The 19974-nt window shown below is 35.8% G+C and overlaps 1 protein-coding gene across 2 annotated transcripts in view; it reads right to left on the reverse strand.

The window, feature by feature from the left end:
* igsf21a (immunoglobin superfamily, member 21a) overlaps positions 1 to 19974 on the reverse strand; it is a 250689-nt gene that overhangs the window by 144887 nt on the left and 85828 nt on the right. For both annotated transcript variants that reach the window (XM_034313983.2, XM_026932425.3), the window contains exon 2: positions 11162 to 11274. In XM_034313983.2, coding sequence (XP_034169874.1) covers positions 11162 to 11274 — 113 coding nt within the window. The remainder of the gene's footprint in view (positions 1 to 11161; positions 11275 to 19974) is intronic.

Genomic DNA, 19974 nt, shown 5'->3' on the forward strand with positions numbered 1-19974 from the left:
AACAGTTCTCTATCACTCTTTTGGTGGTAAGTTTTCCTGCTCCTGAAAGCTTTCCAGTAAAGCTCTCAGGTGTCATGATTGGCCGTCTCCTGTCCTCAGTGTTATCAACTTTTTTAGTGACTTTTTAGACTCCTATAGCAATTTTATTTTAAAAAAGAGCCTAGCAAAAAAATCTAGTGACTTTTGAGCAGACGTTAGTGATCAGTGATCACCATTGTTCCCATCAGCAATTCACTGATTAAAATTATTTCCAATAACCAATCACTGATCAGTGTTTCTCCCAATGACCAATCACTGATCACCATTGTTCCCAACAACCAATCACTGATCAGTGTTATTCACATCAACCAATCACTGATCAGTGTTTCTCCCAAAGACCAATCACTGATCACCATTGTTCCCAACAACCAATCACTGATCAATGTTATTCACATCAACCAATCACTGATCACTATTGTGAGCAACACGCACTTCTCTTCCTTAGCCCAAAGGCAAGTTCTTTGTGGGCAGTTGTTTGACTGTGCTTCTTTTGTGAGTCACAACATAAAACATTTCTGAGCTGACAGATGATATAAATATATAAAACAATTTTGATAATTTTTTTATTTTTAACCAAAAAGATTTGTACAAAAACTGATTTTGACATCCAATCTTTTACACATTATACTGAATAACAACTGATTAACGAATACAATGAGATACAAAGCTACTTGTATGAAAATGTATCATGGTTATACACTATATGCATCATGGTTATACAAACATATATACACACACACACACACACACACATATATATATTGCTCATCCCTATTTCTAACCTACTTCTCATATCTTGCTTCAAATAAAAAAGCAAACACACTGATCCAAACATGAACAAAATAACATTTCTGATTTAACAGACTTCTTATCCTTAAAAGACAACTTTTTTTTTTTTTTTTTTAAATCCAGCAAGCATATTGATAGTATTTAAGCAGATTGCCTCTGTAGGTGGTAAAATTACAGCGGTATCTGTTGAACATCCTGTTAAACGATGACATGCTGAAACAAACAGGTCCTGGTTTAAACAGGTTTCAAAATCCATTTTCATAGAACATATGTTTGATGTAGAGAAGTCGTTTTTCACGCTGAATCCCAGATGGCTCTCCACTTCCTCACTGATACGTGCACTATACAGGGGGGTGGGTGAGATAACACACACTGTGATGTGCACTCTTTGTCCAGTAGGAAGATATTTGGGATTCAGCCTACCTGTTATTAATATCCATCTCGGGTGATTCGATCATATATGATATAAATATGAACACATGGTCCAATGAGCATTCACATCATTCAGGACATATTCTGTGTGTCCTGATTCCTCAGACAACTTAAAGAAATAATTTTTCAAGTAGTAAAAAGTAGAAGTACTCAAGGGAAAGGAACATTCTTCTTAATAATGACTTGAATAAAAGCGAAAAGTATCTAACAGGGGAAAAAGAACAGAATTTTAATTACCTAAAGGGCTCAGATGCATTTGAATAATCATGAGTCGATAATATTATTGCTAGTCTGAGACTACACTTTGTATTCACATCACGTAAGCCACAGAAGATGAAAACTGTCACTATTTTAAGCAGAGAAAATCAAAAGCAAAGTCAAATTATATGTACTTTTTATACTCTCCAACACACTCACGCTGAATCCAGAATGAATTTACGGTATATTGACTATGTATGCTCACTACTTAGGGTATAGAATAATGGCATTGTCTTAATGTAGGGGTTTGAATCAATGGCACTAGTGGTATCTGTATCTGTTTAGTGTTCCAAATATCTATATTCAGATATATGCTACAATCCATTCTACTTGGAACTTGGAAAAACCCGACCTCTGACATGCAATGGAATGGTCATTTAAATCGGAATTCCCAGTCGGAAACTCAGGCAACAGGCAACCTGAGGTCGTAACAATATGCTAATACAGTCAACAGTAAACAGATTTTCTTGGCATCATTTTCCACTTGATCAAATTTGTATTTTTATTTTATTTTATTTTTATATGTAGCTTTTGTGTAGTGATGAATTTAGATTTGTAACATAATGTTGATTTCGTGAGATATCAATAAACAAGACAGCTGACCTGTCTTATACGTCATTTATCATCGCAAATTGTATGTTTATAACATTCAGAGACTAGCTATACAAATATGATGTTGCTCAAGACATCCATGTTTTTCCAAGCCGAAGCACTGGAAAGTGTATGTAACGAGTTCAGGAAAATTGGAACTTTGAGTCAGGAAATTAGGAAAATCGACTTGGAACTTAGAGTGCAATAGATTACAGCATTAAACGGAAAGTGGGTGTGGCTTAAACTTGAGGTGGAAATGGCATCATTACCAGCATGATGTGTGAATTGTGGCTTTGACAGTTCTCAACCTCAGCTACTTCACTCCAGTTCATAGTTGGTCATGGGCATGTTATTATTTTGCCCACAACATTTTCTAACTAATTTACAGTAATTGTTTGTACAGAATCCTCCCCCCATTCCAAACAATGTATTTGTGTTCATTTACATCTTAGTCATAATTTCCCAGAAATATATCTTTACTTTTACTCAAGTGTAACTTTCGGAAAACTTTATACAACGCTACAAATAAGAAGTAGGATTTTTAGGGGCTATGAGTTTGCTAGCCTGCTAGTTTGCTAACAGAGTAAAGCCATAAAGTTTCTAGGTATGTAACAAGCAGCTGGGTGGAAATTAAAAAAAAAAAATCCCCCAGCATTAGCATGACATAATCAGAACAGGCACAGAGCTGAGGTGAATCACCAAGCTGAGGGAAGAAAAAAAAAAAAAAACTCCACAGCGTTTTCCCATTTCACATGAAAATGTGGCCACGGTTTTAAAGCGATAACGTGCTATTTATAGCTGACACGCAGTACCACTGCATAAGAGTTTGCTCAGCACCGTCTCCGAAGCCCACACCGGTCTAAGCCTCGGTCCGTATGGAAATAAAAGGTATGTGATAGGAAGGCCTGGGTTTAGTATCTTTCACTCCTAAGACACATTTATGCAGCCGCCTTCCTGGTATTAGCATGTGCACTAGGCTAATTTCTTATCTCCTACATGGATGGGTGCCAGTAGCTCTTATAAAACGAGCAGAAAATTTGCATATATGCTAAAAGGCATTAAACATTGAAACTTAATTTCCTCTCAAGAATACACTGAAATTGTGTGTATTTCAGGTGGTAGAGCACAAAACGTTCAAAATAAATACTTCACCACAAGCCCTTTTCCTGAATTATTAATGATGGCTTCAACTAGAACAACCAAAATACTGTATATGTTATGCACACTCCATTAATTAATTGCACAAAAGAAGAAAAACAGCATTAACAAGGATGGTGTTTATTAATTGGATGTTAGACAGAAAATATCTGGGTGTAATTTTACCTCCAGCTGGAAACATGAAGGCAGTATATTCCTGCTGAGTTTACTAACCCTTGCTGCCATTTCCTCAAACCAGGCTTCTTCTTTCATAACACTTTTAAACACAAAATGTGTGGGATGAAGAATTGCTGGGTTTGAAAACACAGAACTGTTCAGCGTTATAAAAGAATGCACTGAAGATAAAAGGCTGAATAACAAAATGTTTTCATTGCAGAACAGCGGGGTCATTAGAATCATTCATCAAAAGCTCTGAAAAAAGGGATTCATTTATTTGACATCACCTTTTATCATTGTATTGTCATTACTCATATTTATTTGACATTTAAGAAAATGATGTTTTTGATTATTTTGTTAAAATTTAGTCTGAAGTGGTAAATTTACATCTTTCCATTTAAAGTCAAGTTCCATTTTCTTAACATATTTTACAAAGCATATTGATAAATCGAAAACAAAACAGCAAATTAGAAAACATAACAGCAAGTTAAAAAAAATCTAACAGCAAATAAAACATGCAACAGCAAAACCAAACACAGCAGTTAAAATGAATAATGCAACAGAAAATATCAAACACAACCGCAAATCAGAAATACAACAGCAAAACAAAAAAAACAACACAAATTCAGAAACACAACAGCACAACTGAAAACACAGCAACATAACTAAAATCACAACAGCAAAAAAACAAACACATGAGCAAATAAAAAATGTAACAGCAAATGAAATAACATAACTGCAAATTTAGAAAATGCAACCGAAAATCACTAAATACAACAGCAAATAAAAAAACAACAACAACAACCAAATCAGAAAAGCAATGGCAAAATCGCACACGTCACGTCAGCGCCTCACTACGACTTCTAGGATGCGTCGTGGCCTACAAACATGGCTGCCGTAAACCACAGTTACCAATCTGCTTCATGGCCAACAGACAGGGCCGCCATGGACTACAACTCCCAACACACAAACTCTCAGGTTCACAGTCACCATCACACACTCAATCCTGGTGCTCAAACAATTTCACACACTACTTAAATACACACACACACACACACACACAAAACGCGAAGTGTCTCTCAGTGTACTCTCCTGACATGCCAAGCATTATGATTGTGATTGTACATCTGGTTCTTTTGTTTCTGGGTTAATAATTCGGACCTCTTCCTGTGTTTTTTGGCCACGTTTTGCTTCGTGTTTTTGGAATTTTGTGCCAGTTAAAATATAGCATTTTAACCTGCACTAACTCTGCAGCCTAACAACACATGTCAGAAACAAGAAACAAAAACAAAAAAAAAAAAAAAAAAAATTAAAATACAACAGCAACTAAAAAAATATAAATACTCATAGATAAGCGGTTCTTCAATGGTTCTTGGGTTAGTTATTGGTTCTTAGCTACTCGGAACCCTCTGTGTGAAGGAAACCCTGTGTTGTGAGGTTCTATGTAAGGACAAACCCTTCAGGGTTCTAGATTTAACCTGCACTTTAGAGTGCAGACTACAGACACTTCTGAAAAGTGGAGTATAAATTGATGTATATGCAAAACTTCACAATTCATAAGACATTCAGTATAACTCATTATTCATGAAAGTGGTTATAATAAAATGACAGTAGTAATTATTCCAAATTATGAGTATATAATTAGTTGAGGAAAGGCATGGAAGCGATCCTCTAATAAAGGTATTATAAGTGCATTATAAGTCCATTTAAGATTTCTGACATTCAAAGAACCTTCATGTGGAGTGAGGGCTACCTGGGCTTTCTGGACTGGACCCTGGAGTGACCACGGGCTGGAGACATAACGCTACACTGCTAATAAAGAACGCGCTACTGTGATGTTTCATTTCGACAAACGCCATTATTCTCAAAGGTATACATCAACTATCTGAGTGAAGGAACGAGAAGTCGACAGTTTAGAGAAATGGAGGGCGGAGATGAGAAAAACGCTGCTTGGCATGCAGGAATAATTGACTTACGATGCATTCGGGCTCGGAGTCGAGCAGAAGTCGGAGCTGCGTCTCATTAGCACCTCAGCGTTGTGTGATTAGTAGTCGATAGTTGATGTTGACGGCTTTGTCTACTGCAAGTCTCGTCAAATTTGCAGACATCAGTGCGAAACTCCTCGTGTACCTGAGCTGAGTTAAGCTAATCAGAAAGGCTGTTATGCGTATTGAATTACCTCGGAACCTCCCAGAAGGCTAAGGAAAAGATGCTTCAAAGAGGATGAGATCAAAACTTGGCGGCCATCTTACTAGCAACAACCACATAGTAGTGATGTATGAACGGGGACACTGGTGTGATCTTAAATTCCATTTAACATCGGGGAAATTTATTACTCAATCTATCAGATTAACTTCATTTCGCTCTTACATTATTCCCTTTTTTTTTTTTTTTTTTTTTTTTACATTTTTAATACTTTTTTTTTTTTACATTTTTTAATACATTTTTTTAAACTTGAAAAAGGGAAGCAAGCCACAAAGTAGCAGAAAAAATGTCATTTGACTTTCTTAAGCTTTTTTTTCTGTTTTTTTTTTTTTTAAACAATAATACAATAATACACAGAAAAAAAAACAAAACTAAAGTGAGTGGCACTTACACAAGGATACAGAAATACACATGGCAGGGTCGTAAAAATGGTAAAAATAAATAATAATAATAATAATAATAATAATAATAATAATAATAATAATAATAATAATAGGTAAATAATTAAAATAAGTTTCTATATAAGGAATAAAACACTATAGTGTGTGCTGTCATATAACAAAACATCTTGAAACAGCTTCCTATAACAAAACGTCTTGAAGTGTTTTATTCCTCTTCAACCACAGCAATTTGACAGGTTTTTATCCATTAAACAATGACAGATTGTAATTTTTTTTCATCAGTTACATATAATATATACATAGATACATATATTGTTGTACAACATCCATGAAAGGAGTTAAAGCTTACGTTATAGAAGCTATAAACAGTTGTTCCCTCACATCCTTTTGAAGTTAATAAGCCGAACAGAATGGAGGATATGTTACAGCATCCTCAAAATGGAAAACAGTTTTACCTCTGCCTGTTACAAAGCCCTGACACTGGAGACTCCTTCCCTAAATGCTAAATAAATATCTCCTCACAGAAAACGTCAACAATTGGACAATTTTATTTGTTAATTAATTTTTATTTGTTAAAATACCTTTTTTAAATTATTATTTGTAGATGATGTGAAGCATCTGCTGAATGAGTCCCTGTAAATGAGCTGTTACTATAGAAACAATAATGTATTAAAAAAAAAAAGTGGAGTAATATAAACTTGTATTAATATAAACCTGTAAATTTGGTTTACAGTCAGTACTAGTATTCTAGAGCTGCTATTACGTAAAGAATAACACATGATAGAAGGTGTGTTTATAAGAAAATAAAGCACTCTGGGGTGGTGTGATACGGCACAACGTGAAGCAGAGTGCCATTACCATACATTATAATAACAATAAACAGTCATTCCTTCATCGGCATCTCCTTTCCCCCTCTCTCTCTCTCTCTCTCTCTCTCTCTCTCTCTCTCTCTAACTCAAAAAAAAATGCAGCTTGTCATTTACCGAGAAACTGCAAAGCTTAAACTCCTCTGTCCCTGAAGACTTGCCTTTGCTGGGAAACTTTACAAAGCTAAGTTTTGTTACAAAGTGCTGACACTCGGGAAATGTTAAATAAATGTCTCCTAACAAAAAAAAATTCCCCACATCAATGATTATATGTTTTATTTTTCATTTTTAAAAATGCATTTAATATTAGTCTTAGATTATGTGGAGAGTCTGCTGTACAAGTCCCTGTGTATGAGCTGTTACTGTAGAAACAATAACGTATTATAATAAGTTCATTAATATTATCCTATCATTCATTACAGCTGGAACTACCTGTGCTGCTGAAATAACACACACCTTCTGACCAATCAGATTTGAGCATTCAACCACACTGTGGTATAAATAAAGATTATTACACAGCATATATACAGGGTATCTGGAAAGTCAGGAACTAATGGGAATATGTTGAGCAAAATCGGTAAAAACATGACACAGCGGCTGAGACAATGCGTAGAGCGTAAGGTTGAACATGTAGAGCATAAGTTGTAAATAATAAATAGAAAATTAAGTAAATCTAGTTTTATTTTCATTGGTTCCTGACTTTTCAGACACTCTGTTGAACATGAGTGAAAACAGAGTGTTGTGAAGTGTGAAAAATCAATGTGAAAAACTGCTATGCATTATTAAGGATGCAACAATGTCCTCAATTTGACTCAATTCACTAGTTGTGATTAGGAACAAAAGTACCATAAAAGTAAAGTAATGTGTCTACACCAGATCTGCTTTATACTGTACATCAGCACCCCAACAGATTCAGAACTGGCCCAGGTTAACAAAGAATATGGCTGAGATATTGCAGATCAGAATGTTATGTTTAATATCTGGCTCAAATGTAGCACAGTGCCAGTTCGTCTCATATATTCCAAAAAAAAAAAAGCTCATATATTCCATTTCGATTCAAAAGTTCAGTCGACCTGCACAGAATGATGTATGAGATTGTTGCTAATATGCAAAATGCTATTAATCTCTTTTTTTTGTCATGTCTTGAAAAGGTCAGAGTGAGCAAAGGCAATGGAGTTTAAAAAAATAAAAAGGCCTAACAGCAGAGTTTGGACACGTATGCTGCAAGGTGAAGTAGAAATCTGCTAACCAATACACTGATTACCAGATAATCCATATAATGGCATCCATTTTGGTTCTTAGGAATGGTCTTATAAAAGTAATTATTACTAACATTTTACAAGAGTTACTAAAAATAAATAAATAAATAAATAGAAATATACAAGACAATACTCATAAAAAACAAATGTCAAAGAAAAACCACTTTTTATTTTTTTGTGAGGATAATTATACAAATTTTAATGTTAAAATTATAGGTTTGATTATAATACTGAGAATAAAAATAACAATTGTTTATAGCTAAAACTAATTTAATTCTATAATTTTCTCAAGTAGCAAAAAAATAAATAAACAAGAAATTAAAAAATTAAATAAATAAATAAATAAATAGAAATATACAAGAAAATACTCATAAAAAACATGTCAGAGAAAAAAAAAATCATAGAACCACTTTTTATTTTTTTTGTGAGAATAATTATAAAAAATTTTAATGTTATAATAATAGGTTTGATTATAATACTGAGAATAAAAATAACAACTGTTTATAGCTAAAACTAATTTAATTCTACAATTTTCTCAAGTAGCAAAAAATAAATAAATAACAAAATTAAAAAAGAATAATAACTTAGTTATGATGTTCGATTTTTTTGTTGAAAAAATCTAGGAGAATATTTTTTTCGACACACAGCAGTATGAGTGTCCTGAGAGCAGCATAATCATCGACATTCATTTTCTGTTTACGTCCATGTTTGTAGCCAATTAGTGAGTCTATGCGCTAATTTGGTTTCTGTTGGTTAATACTGTTACTGTTTAACTCTGCACATAACACAGCACAGATGTTGCACTGGTTGTCACACAGCACTAAAGACCAGTTTAACATCTGCGCCGTGCTGCGTGACGACACAGTCACGCGCCATTACAGACCAGTTTAACATCCACTTTTATCACATTTAGCTCTTAGAATGATGAGGACGGCTGTGCTTTCAGCTTTCAGGATCCTGGACAAGCTTTAAAATATGAGCTGGCGTTATTGTGCCTGCTGCGGTGACACGTTTATACCATCACGAGTTTAATGCTGTGATCCATTAGACTCGGAAAGTTCCAAGTCGATTTTCTCAAAGTTCTGATCTAAAAGCTGCTTCGGCTGGGAAAAACATGGATACCAAGAGCAAGGTCATATATACTGTATGTATGCCTCGTCTCTGAATTGGATAAACATACTTACATGAATTATTTCTGTGTGACTGACAAAGAGAAATGATGTATAAAACAGCTCAACTGTCCTGTCATGAAAATTATTTGTTAAATGGTCTTATCATGTTAGTAAATTTGGGCTATTAGTGGAATTACGTTCCAAATCAAAACTTTCCAAGCATGGAAAAAATGCAAGATATTAAGTGAAATCAAGGTTCATTACATAGAAACAATCATGCAAAGAGCAACGCCTTAAGCAAGAACTTCTGTCAGGTCAATGTTAACAAAAGACTTGGAATTCCGAGCTGAACGCCTGTTCCATTGCTCCATTCCACTTCTCTGTGTTGGAATTCTGCTTTTTCCAAGTTCCAAGTACAAATGATTGCAGCATTATTTGCACCCTGACTGACAGCCATTTTGGTACTGACAAAACCACGTCACGCAAGATAAACAAATCATAGGCTGCCATGAGTTGCCATGACGACCTGCACCCAGTGATATGAGTATCATGCTACTTTTTAAACTGTCACTGCTACCTGTTATGACAGCTGTCACAAGATATTCTTTATTTCTCCGTGTAACACAGCGTACATAACATGTCGGATAAAATACATGTTTCTGATTGGCTGTCACATGTCCGTCACTTTGTTTCATACCACGGTGCGGTTAAATTCTCAAATCAGAAGGTGTGTACGGAGTTGATTTTGTGCCAAAAGTTCAAATAAAATAATAAAATCCACAAGCAAAAAAGTAAAAAATGCAAAAGCAAATAATGAGAATCAAATCAAAATTATTTTTTAAAATGATTCCTTCTTTCAAGTCCGCATTTTCAAATTTGGATTTTTCTGATGCACTTTTTTGCTTCTGGATTCTCCTGCATTTTTTTTTTTGCCTTTGACTTTTGGACTTTTGGCACGTTTTTAGGAGTAGATCTAAGAAGGCGGCATTCACCTTAAATCTCTATTGGTCAAATCTCTATTACCCTTTTTTCCCCCCTAAAATGCCCTTGGATGAAAAACTAAAAGAAGGTAGATTAAACACACATACGGGACAGAAGACAGAAACCTAAGTTTAGTGTTGTTTTGGTTTAAAGGAAAAGGTTACAACGTTTCTGTGTAGCATGTTTGATAGTCAGAGTAAACACAGCACAGACACAGTAAAGTTTCTGTATGTCTACATGAACAAAAAAAACTCCATCTACAGTGCAGCTTGCGGTGTTATTGCAGTTGCTATGTAAACCACATGTCGTTCGTAAAGTAGGCACCAGCTGGCATGCCAAAAAAAAAAAATCTTCCATAAATGTGGCCTGATTCTGTTAATTCTGTTAATCACCAATCTTCTTTACCTTTTGAAGACTTTTGAACATGTTCCAGATTTTCATTGCTTGCATTTTCCTAGTCGAGATCTGGAGCATAGCTGGCCAGCAGTAGTGGCTCGATGGTCATTAATGCAGACACACATGGCTGTGATAAGCAGTGGCACAGAGGCAGAAGCGCTCACCAGAAACACAAAACCCCCTCTGCTGTGAAAGACATAATCGAGCCGAATGTTCACACTGCGCCATATTCCGAGCTTAATAAGTATGAAGTGTCCAGCTGCGATCCATTAAAGCGTGGCACTGACCGGCTCAACGTCACATCAGGATTCCCAGCCGAGATACTGCAGCTGGATTGTTTTTCACCACTTAGCGATACTTTGAGGCTCTAATAAAAGACACAGCATCCAAGCTTAAAGCAACAGCTTGCCGTTTGTTTGTGATCCAGTGCGGCCATAATTAACACAATCACAAGTCTTAAACCTTGACCGTAGTGCAGTAGCATGCATGAAAACAATGAAAGCTTGACTGGTACTCACCCTGTACCAAACGATCTCTCGCAATCTGCCGTCGGTCTTGAAGTTGCACTTCAGCGTCACCGTCTCTCCCACAACAACAGGTGGCAAGGGCTCTATTGTGACTGTTAAATACCCTGCAGAGCAGAAAGAGGTGCGGTTAAAACAGTGTTCAGCTACATACACACACTTGTACCGGTGGCCAGATGGCAGTGTCGTGATTCAGTTCAGTGTATTTAACAGAGCGTGTGTACAACCTGTTCAAAGCAACACAATTACAAAACTGCTGGATGTAACAAGTCCCCCCTCCAAAAAAAAACAACCTAGTGTGATGTGTAAAGTTGAACTAATTCCTTTAATGAACATGATTTAACGTGTTAGTTAACACAAACAATCCAGGAACTTCATTAATAATTATAAACTCAATTAATACACCAACATTAACAACGTGACAAACGCTTGAGGGAGCTGACGTCTTTTTTAATTATGAACCAAAATAAAAGCCAAACAAACCAAGAATAGGAAGCCACAATGACCAACATGAACAATATCATTCATTATCATTCTGAACTTTGAACATGTTGGGACCAGGTTTTCGTACTTTATTGATGTTTTGCAATGCATTGTCACTCGATTTGTGCTAAATTGTGGATTACCGTTTAGTCATGGATTAAATAAACAATCAGTGAAGGTGTATTTCATTAACCTTTACACAAACGACAATTAATACAAGTGTTGACATTCGTTGTTACTCTAAGAACCAGACTTGGAAGAATCACGAGGCGTAAGTTTTTATTAAAAATGAGCAAAAGCTCAAAACACAGTGAACAGAAAACTAACTGGAATAACGCAAAAGAATGAGCAAAGGAGGAGTAGCAACAAGTCAAACACAACAAGGCTCAGAATTTAGCAACAGGCAAGACTTCGCGCTGACATTTTGTGAAAAAAACAAACGCAGAAACTTTTGTTCTTGAGAGGACAAAGGAGAACCACTCTGTACAACCATGGCAAACAGAAAAGCATCTCAGAACACAAAATATGTCAAAGCTTGAAGCTACAACAGCTTCAACTGGATTCTACAGCATGTTCAAGATCACTGAAACTGGAAAGAAAAAAAAGCAGTTGATTTTTTTTAAACTGATCTTAGATTCCTTTTGAGTATAACAAACAGCACAACTGTTTCATTCAGTGATTTCCCCTGTTCATGTTTCATACCCATAAATCAACCCATTATTCTGTTATAGAGGATTGCATAATGAGATGAACCCTGAGAGAAAAAAAAATAATTCCATTACTATTGGATAGATGGTAAATTGGATTCACAGATATCTGTCTTACTTTAAGTGCTGTCACGGCTTGCATGCATACATACCAGGGGAAACATTTAGCTCACATTAAAGCAAATCAATCATAAAGTAAAGCTGAGAACATGCTAAAAATAGCTTTGTGATCTTCCTGATTAGCCTACATGGCCTGTAAAGGATTGAAAATCATGTATGTTCATGTTTTGCTTAAATGAGTGCAGTTTAAATCTTGTACTACTCTTTTGTATCCCCTGGTGATTTAGTTCCAGTTCTTTAAATATGTTGGATAGCCAAGTCTGCAGCTGAGAGTGTAAACCAACAGGATACATGGACAGGAAGCTGCATCCTGGAACATTCTGAACATGCTTGAACAAATTTTCTCCTTGGTTCATATTCTGTCACTAAGGAAAAAAAAAAAACAATTGGACAAAAGCTATTTTGCTTCATTAATTACAATCAGCATTGGACAGTTTGCCATCTGTTTAATTAGGCTTCAAAGTCAGTCAGGCTCCAGCAACCACATCCCATGAATTATGGAAAAAAAGAAAAGGACACTCTTTAAATGTGGTTAACTGTTTATCTGGGCTTATGAGTGCTGTAACAGAAATGCTTTCGCCCTGTGGTTGAGAGCAAAATTGGGCATTATTTCCACGGGGGAGGAGGAATGGCATACTCTTTCCAGGGCGCTCAGATGAAAGAGCTATCTACCCTCTTCTACATACAAAATATGGCCAAAACTTTGTGCACACCCGACCATCACACCCATATGTAGTTCTTCCACTGCTCTTTTTGCATATTTTTGTGTGATAACTCAACAGCGCTCCTACACAACATGCGTAAAGCTTGGCAGGTATGGTAATACAATATAATCTGAGTAAATGTCACTGGATATCACAGTAGTGTAACACTGTGTTGGGAGGATAAAAGCCTCGTCCTGGGCATTTGTGAGATTTAGCAGCAAGCAACATTAGGAAAAGAGTGAGGCAAAAATCAGATGTGAGCACCACATAATAACTAGCATAATAATTAAAAATCAAAATAGACACCGCAGTCCTACAACCCCTCGATCTTATTTTCTATCGACGTCCAAATCAGAAGGTTATGAATTCGAAGGGAATCCCACATGCTTTTTTTTAATTGACTTTCCAGATTCATGTTTGGTCTGACTGAGATTGAGATTAAGTTTAGGGGCCAGGGTTAGACATGGGTTTGTGTTTTTATTTCAACACTTCACGCATATGAACCTGAATCCCAATCCAGTGCCCTTGCTTTTGAATTTCTCATGAGATTAGCTTGGGAAATCTATCTTTTTTTCTGATTTTCTTCTGGTTTGTTCTGTGAAAACTACGAAAAAGATTTCCCATAAATATATGATTGTTACACTCTTTTATAAGAAACTAAACACTCAGTTATAGGAAATAATCCTACCTTTCCCAATTCTTATAAATCTTAAAATACCAAACTACAAAACTAGTCCAAGAGTATTTTATTCCACCTTGTAGCACACCAATTTTCCAATAGTTACACATTTTTATTGAAGAATTACATTAAATATTGTGTTAACCGTGTTAGCACTTGCTTTCCACCAGCTATAAATAGGTTTTTGATGAGTTTCCACATACCATATTTTATATTCCTTTCATAAATGTTCAGTGTTCTGCAGCACTTTATCAATGGTTATACCATTTTTTTCTGTTAAAGAGCATTTTTTTTCAATTTTGAAAAATATCTTTGGGCTCCATCAAATAATGTAGAACATTTAGCAAATGAAACACAATTAGTTGTTACTATAGAATCAGAATAAATGTGTTGATATTGGGTGTTTCTGTGATTTATTATTGTTCAGAGCTGCTGTTATATAAAATCAATTAACAGCTTCTGACCAATCAGAATCGAGAACTGAACTGCACTGTTGTATAAACCAGAGTAATGGTACACTCCGACACCTGTGGTTACAAACACAGAGCATTTCTGTTGCAGGCTAAATGGCTAATTTGGGTCTGTTAAAATGTGGCTGATTGTTGTTTAGGAAAGCACAATTCCATTGCTTTCCTGCTGAGTAAATTACTATCATTACAAGAGCGAGCATCTGTTTCCGGCATGCTGAATGGCATATTTGTCAAAACACAAAGACAGGGATGGATCTGAACAAATCTAATATGTCCAGTTAGAGATGTAGATCAGGTTGATAAACATTTCCTCACTCTATTGAGTTGGTAGCTATGATTACACTCATTACACAATCTGGCCATCTTCAAAGAAAAGGATGACTATGAGACATTTGGAATGTTAATGTCATTGACAAGTTTAGATGAATTTCCTAATGATCAATGTTAGATGGGAGAATGAGCATCACATTGAAAATTCTCTCTCTATGATGTAAGATGATCTTTCAGAGAAACTGAGATATTTATTTGATTATTAGTCAGCCATATTGTTTTTTTTTTTTTCAGGAATACTAAATTTTCTGAATTTTTAGGTTTTGTATCTTGATATTACATTTGCAGTGATTAATACTACTGATGCCGTGTTCATCGTAAATCATTATTTTTAAGCTATATACAGTTGGGTCTTTTTAGTTTGAGAAGAATTAAGATTTGTGGATTGCCATAAAAAATGAAAATTAGTAGCTATAATTTTATTCAAAAATATATTTAGTACATGTGTTGTATTTTGTGACATAGTCATCACATTGTTCCGTTTTAGACAATATGGTGTAGAAACCTACTTACAACCCCAACACCCCATTTGGATGGACATGTTAAAAGCCATTTTCTCAATTTCAATTTCAGTGTTAGAATATTTACTGCCGTTGCAGAGCAAAAAAGACTATGCATATTCATCACTGGTTTTACCACACAGACACTCCACACACACAAAAATATATATATAATATAATCTTGGTGGTAGCTAATTTCCAATATATTTTTTGTCCTCTGTGATTCCATTCCTTTGTCTTAAGGGATGAAAGATTTTAATTGCCAACTACAGGCAGATACTCAGCAATTAATTTGTATCTGAAGTCAGAACAAATGTAGCTTAAATCCCACTGAAGGAGTGCACCATTAACCTGAGCATTCGCTTCTGCAATTATTACATAATTATGCTTAATGCGCATGGATTAACAGGAAGGCTCATATTAAGTGTTAACATGGTTAAATAAAGCTTTAAAAAAGTTTTGAAACCAAATAAAGCCATTTCCTTCAACGTGGCTTTAAATTGTGTGGCAAACAACAAAGCACTTCATCTTAGAGCTGCACAATCCAACACATAATAAATCATAATGTCAATAATTTTAGCACCATAGATCACTATTATTTAAGCGAAATAATCAACTTCAGCACCATGGAGAGTTACATATGAGCTATAGTATAGACTGTATGATTTCAGCACCATGGAGAGTTACATGTACTTTACATATCACTGTTTCCAATCTATCTGATATTTCAGCACCATGGACAGTTACACCCATAGTGTTGGTTGACAGACGTAGCTCAATGACAGTGAAGATGCAAATATAAAAAGGATTGAAAATGTGTTTCATTTTTGTCTGTGCTGGAGTGTGACAATGAGAAGGTGCGATAGCAAAAGTAAGGACTGCTATTGCGTATATTTGCAATCGCGTTTCCCCTGTGAGTGTGCATCACTTAAGATATAATTCAAATCCAATTGCAAAGCATATTTACATTTGCATTTTTAGGAACGACAACATACAGTGGCTGCCGAAATTAGAATTCAAACACAAAGTTCATTTGGCATTTCATTTTCAGTATTTATCAAGGTATGGTTCTTCCATATGAACGTTGCTTTTGCATTTTAATTTTGGCAGTTATTGTTCATAAAAATGAAATCGTACATATGTCATGTCAAATTATGCACACTCACAGAAGAAATGCAACTGCAAATACATGTTAAAATTAGTGTTTTCTAATTAACATTTGAGTTTGAATAAAGTCTGGAATATTTTTCTGTAATGATGTAACTCCATATGATGTTTCAGCACCATGGAGAGTTACATACATATTATATTATAGCGATAATAATTTCAGCACCACTGATAATTACATATAGTATAGTAACATATACATTATACACTCCTTCACTTCTCATATGCATTATATATATATATATATATATATATATATACATATAACATCAGTGGTGGAAAAATATAAAATGGAGTTTGGTAGTGACAGTATATGGCAGGAGAGCTCCATCACCTCTGTCTCAAGTTTATCAGCCAACACTCTGAGCTCTATGCTTCCCTTGTGTTGTGTATATTTAACCTTTAAATGAGTGGTGACCCATGACCACAACACTTCCCCCACCTTACTCTAACATTTAGATTTTTTTTTTCAGTTCAGTTTGTGTTGATCAACATCTATGGATCTAAGGGTCTTTTCTATATTTTCCTACGTTTCAGCACTATATGCTGGATTATATGATGAAACATCAGATATTAGAAATATTGTACTGTGCTGATATCAGATTATTTTAATCACTGTTTCTATCTGGAATCCATTTTTTCTATCTGGATTACTTTTTTTCTGAATATGCAGTTTTCTCCTGGTTTTGATTTATGGGCCTTGCTCTATGGCCTAACAACCAATCATGGAGATTTGACCTCACAACCTTATGGGCACTAGCACTGAACCTTAACCGATGCATTTCCTCTGTCCATTTCACATAATGCACAACATGGAGCTTAAACCCACCTCCCTGAAATAAAGAGTATCCTGGTCTACTGAGCAGGTCAGACAAGTCCAAACCCATGGAGAACTGTACATATCTACTTTGCCACAATTACAGGAATATAATCAAAAAAGACTCTTGATAAAACAGTGTATGAACATGTGTACAAGTACTTCTCATAGGCATAAATACTATGTTGATATTCATTCCCGTCCAGCCATTGATTAACTGTCAAGCTATTTTTTTTGAAAATTCTGTAATTGACTAAAGCATAAACTTGGCTCTGTTATCTGTATCATTTGGTTTACAACAGAAAACTGGATTACACTTACAATTACACATCATTTTGTCAGACAAGTGTTCATTATCCAATTCATATCTAACAAGTTATGTGTACCATCCTTTCATTTATTTTTTTCTATTTATGTTTCCTGTTCTAATGACATTTTCTCATGATAAAAATAGTTTATACACAATAAATAAGATGTTTGGCTTTGCCTCAGATGTATTTTATGTTAAAATCTGCTTCAAGGAATATAATAGTGCATTTCCACTATGGCTCTGTTTCCCGTCACATAATGATAACCATGAATGTAGAAGAGATGTGTCTCTGGAGGTACTGGAGTAGAGATTAGTAACAATAGCAATGGACACAATTAGTAAAATATATTTCTGTCGTGTGTCTGTTACTGAGCAAACTAGTTAGCATGAGACAGTTCGAATTTCTGTTAATGGCAAACCAATAAAAACAAATGGTGCCAATACTTTAACCATAGTGAAGGAAGGACATTGAGTGCAGACTTTAGACCAAGCAGATAATGACGGATTTTACATCAGTCACGGATAAGGTTAGACACTGAGCTAAATGTCAGCAAGAAGGAAAAATTACTGTGCCATTCTAGCTAGAGACATTATCCTAGAGGGCACTTCATCTCATTTTCTTGCATGCAGGTGAGCCTTTAAAGCACTGCATCTTATTTTCTCCACTGGAAGGGCATCCATTAGGGCACTTCATCATGTTCTCTTGCATGTAGAGGCACCCTATAGGACACTCCATTGTGTATACTCCAGTAGAAGGAAACCCATTATGGTACTTCTTCATGTTTCCTCACATGTAGGGGTACCATAGAGGGCATTTCATCACTTTTTTTTTTCATTTGAAGTGCACATCATCACGTTTTCTCTACTGTAAGGGCGCCTTAGGTTGATGTTTTATCTACCATTGGCACACCCTAGAGGGCCCTTTCACAGCATTATTTTGACTGTGGGGGGCACCGGGACACTGGGGAACCCTACCACCTCCCTCGAGTCTGCCAGTAATCTGCACTACTGCTAGCTCCACCCACATGGCCAATTTCAGGACACAAAATTTAGCATGAATACTTAGTTATAGTACAGTTCACTTGGCAGTAGAAACAACAATAACATAATTCAAATAACAGATACTTCTCCCACCTGTTTGAACTTTCTGTAATTTAATAATATGCACCCACTTTCATAGAAGAACAAATATTACGTACAGTGAAACATCTGGATTTCTGGAAAGCTGCTTTGTGAAAATGTCAATACTTACAATCCCAATATAGACTAAATTGAATTGAATATATTGTGTGTGCTTCATTCGAACACATATGATTTAATGGGAAAGTACTGTAGTTTTCCTCAAACTAACAGGAAAAAGTGTGTGCTGGTTATAAGAAGATCAGTGAGCCTCAATAAGAGCGTTTCAGTGATTCCACTTCAGTGCTCAACATCTCCTGCTAATATTTCAGTTAAATCCTTGTCAGGAAAGAGTTTCTAAAACCTTATCTCTGTGTCAGTCTATAAGGAATGTCTGGGAAATTTTGTACATCTGAGTGGCAGCCAGATAAGCTTCGACTCTGATACTCGTGGGAAATAAGACCAGCTTGATAAGAACAAATTCCTCCAGATGTGCAACACGTGCACTGTCTCTTCTTTCTCTTGCTTCAATATTCATTGCATTTGCTATAACGGGATACATTAAGATCAACCAGATTATCAAATTGGTGAAAGTAATCCATGACTAGATCGAGGTTATGGAAAACCCTGTATGGGATCCACGCGAATGCCTTATTGCACCTTGACGTGCTTTTTAAAGAATCTTAATTGAATCCTCACACTTCAGGGATCTCCATGTGACTTAAATGGATAAGCTTCACCCAGAGAAGCAGGTCATTAATATGACTCAGAGCTCTTACACAAATCCCTTCTACTTAGCACTCTCAGTCACAATCCTGAAAAAGAGCAAAATCTGACAAAAACTTGAGCACCATCGTGAATTCCACAAGCATTTTGCTCTCACACTGGTTTCATTTGCTCTGGTACGTACATACACGCAGAGAAAGTAATATTTACATTAGCTTCCTAGCTTGTTCTAATTGTTATTGATTGCTGTAGTCAGTTCATATCTCAAAGAGACTCTCAGAATAGCAGTGCCATTAAAGCAGGGTCAGTCTTGAACACTGGGAAGTGCTGAGTCAATCTTTGGGCTGATGATCAGAAGATAGTTTAAATCCCACTACCACCAAGCTGCCATGGATGTGTCCTTGAGAAAGGTACTCAACCTTCAACTGCCCAGATGTATCCTGTCTCAGTCGTAAGTCGCTTTGGATAAAAGCTTCAAGCAAAGGTAAATGTAAAACTGAAATGTTTGGACAGTTCAGACTAATCTGCTCTCTGTGTCTACTTGTTATCCTTCACCGCTGTCTCTTTTTCACCACTATGATGTGGTCAAAAGCATGCATCACATTGCCATGAACAGAGGCATAGCTACAGGACAGGCAAGGCAGGCAATTGCTCAGGCACCTGAGTTTTGAAGGA

The sequence above is a fragment of the Pangasianodon hypophthalmus genome, chromosome 20, assembly GCF_027358585.1.
Source record: "Pangasianodon hypophthalmus isolate fPanHyp1 chromosome 20, fPanHyp1.pri, whole genome shotgun sequence".
Classification (NCBI taxonomy): Eukaryota; Metazoa; Chordata; class Actinopteri; order Siluriformes; family Pangasiidae; genus Pangasianodon; species Pangasianodon hypophthalmus.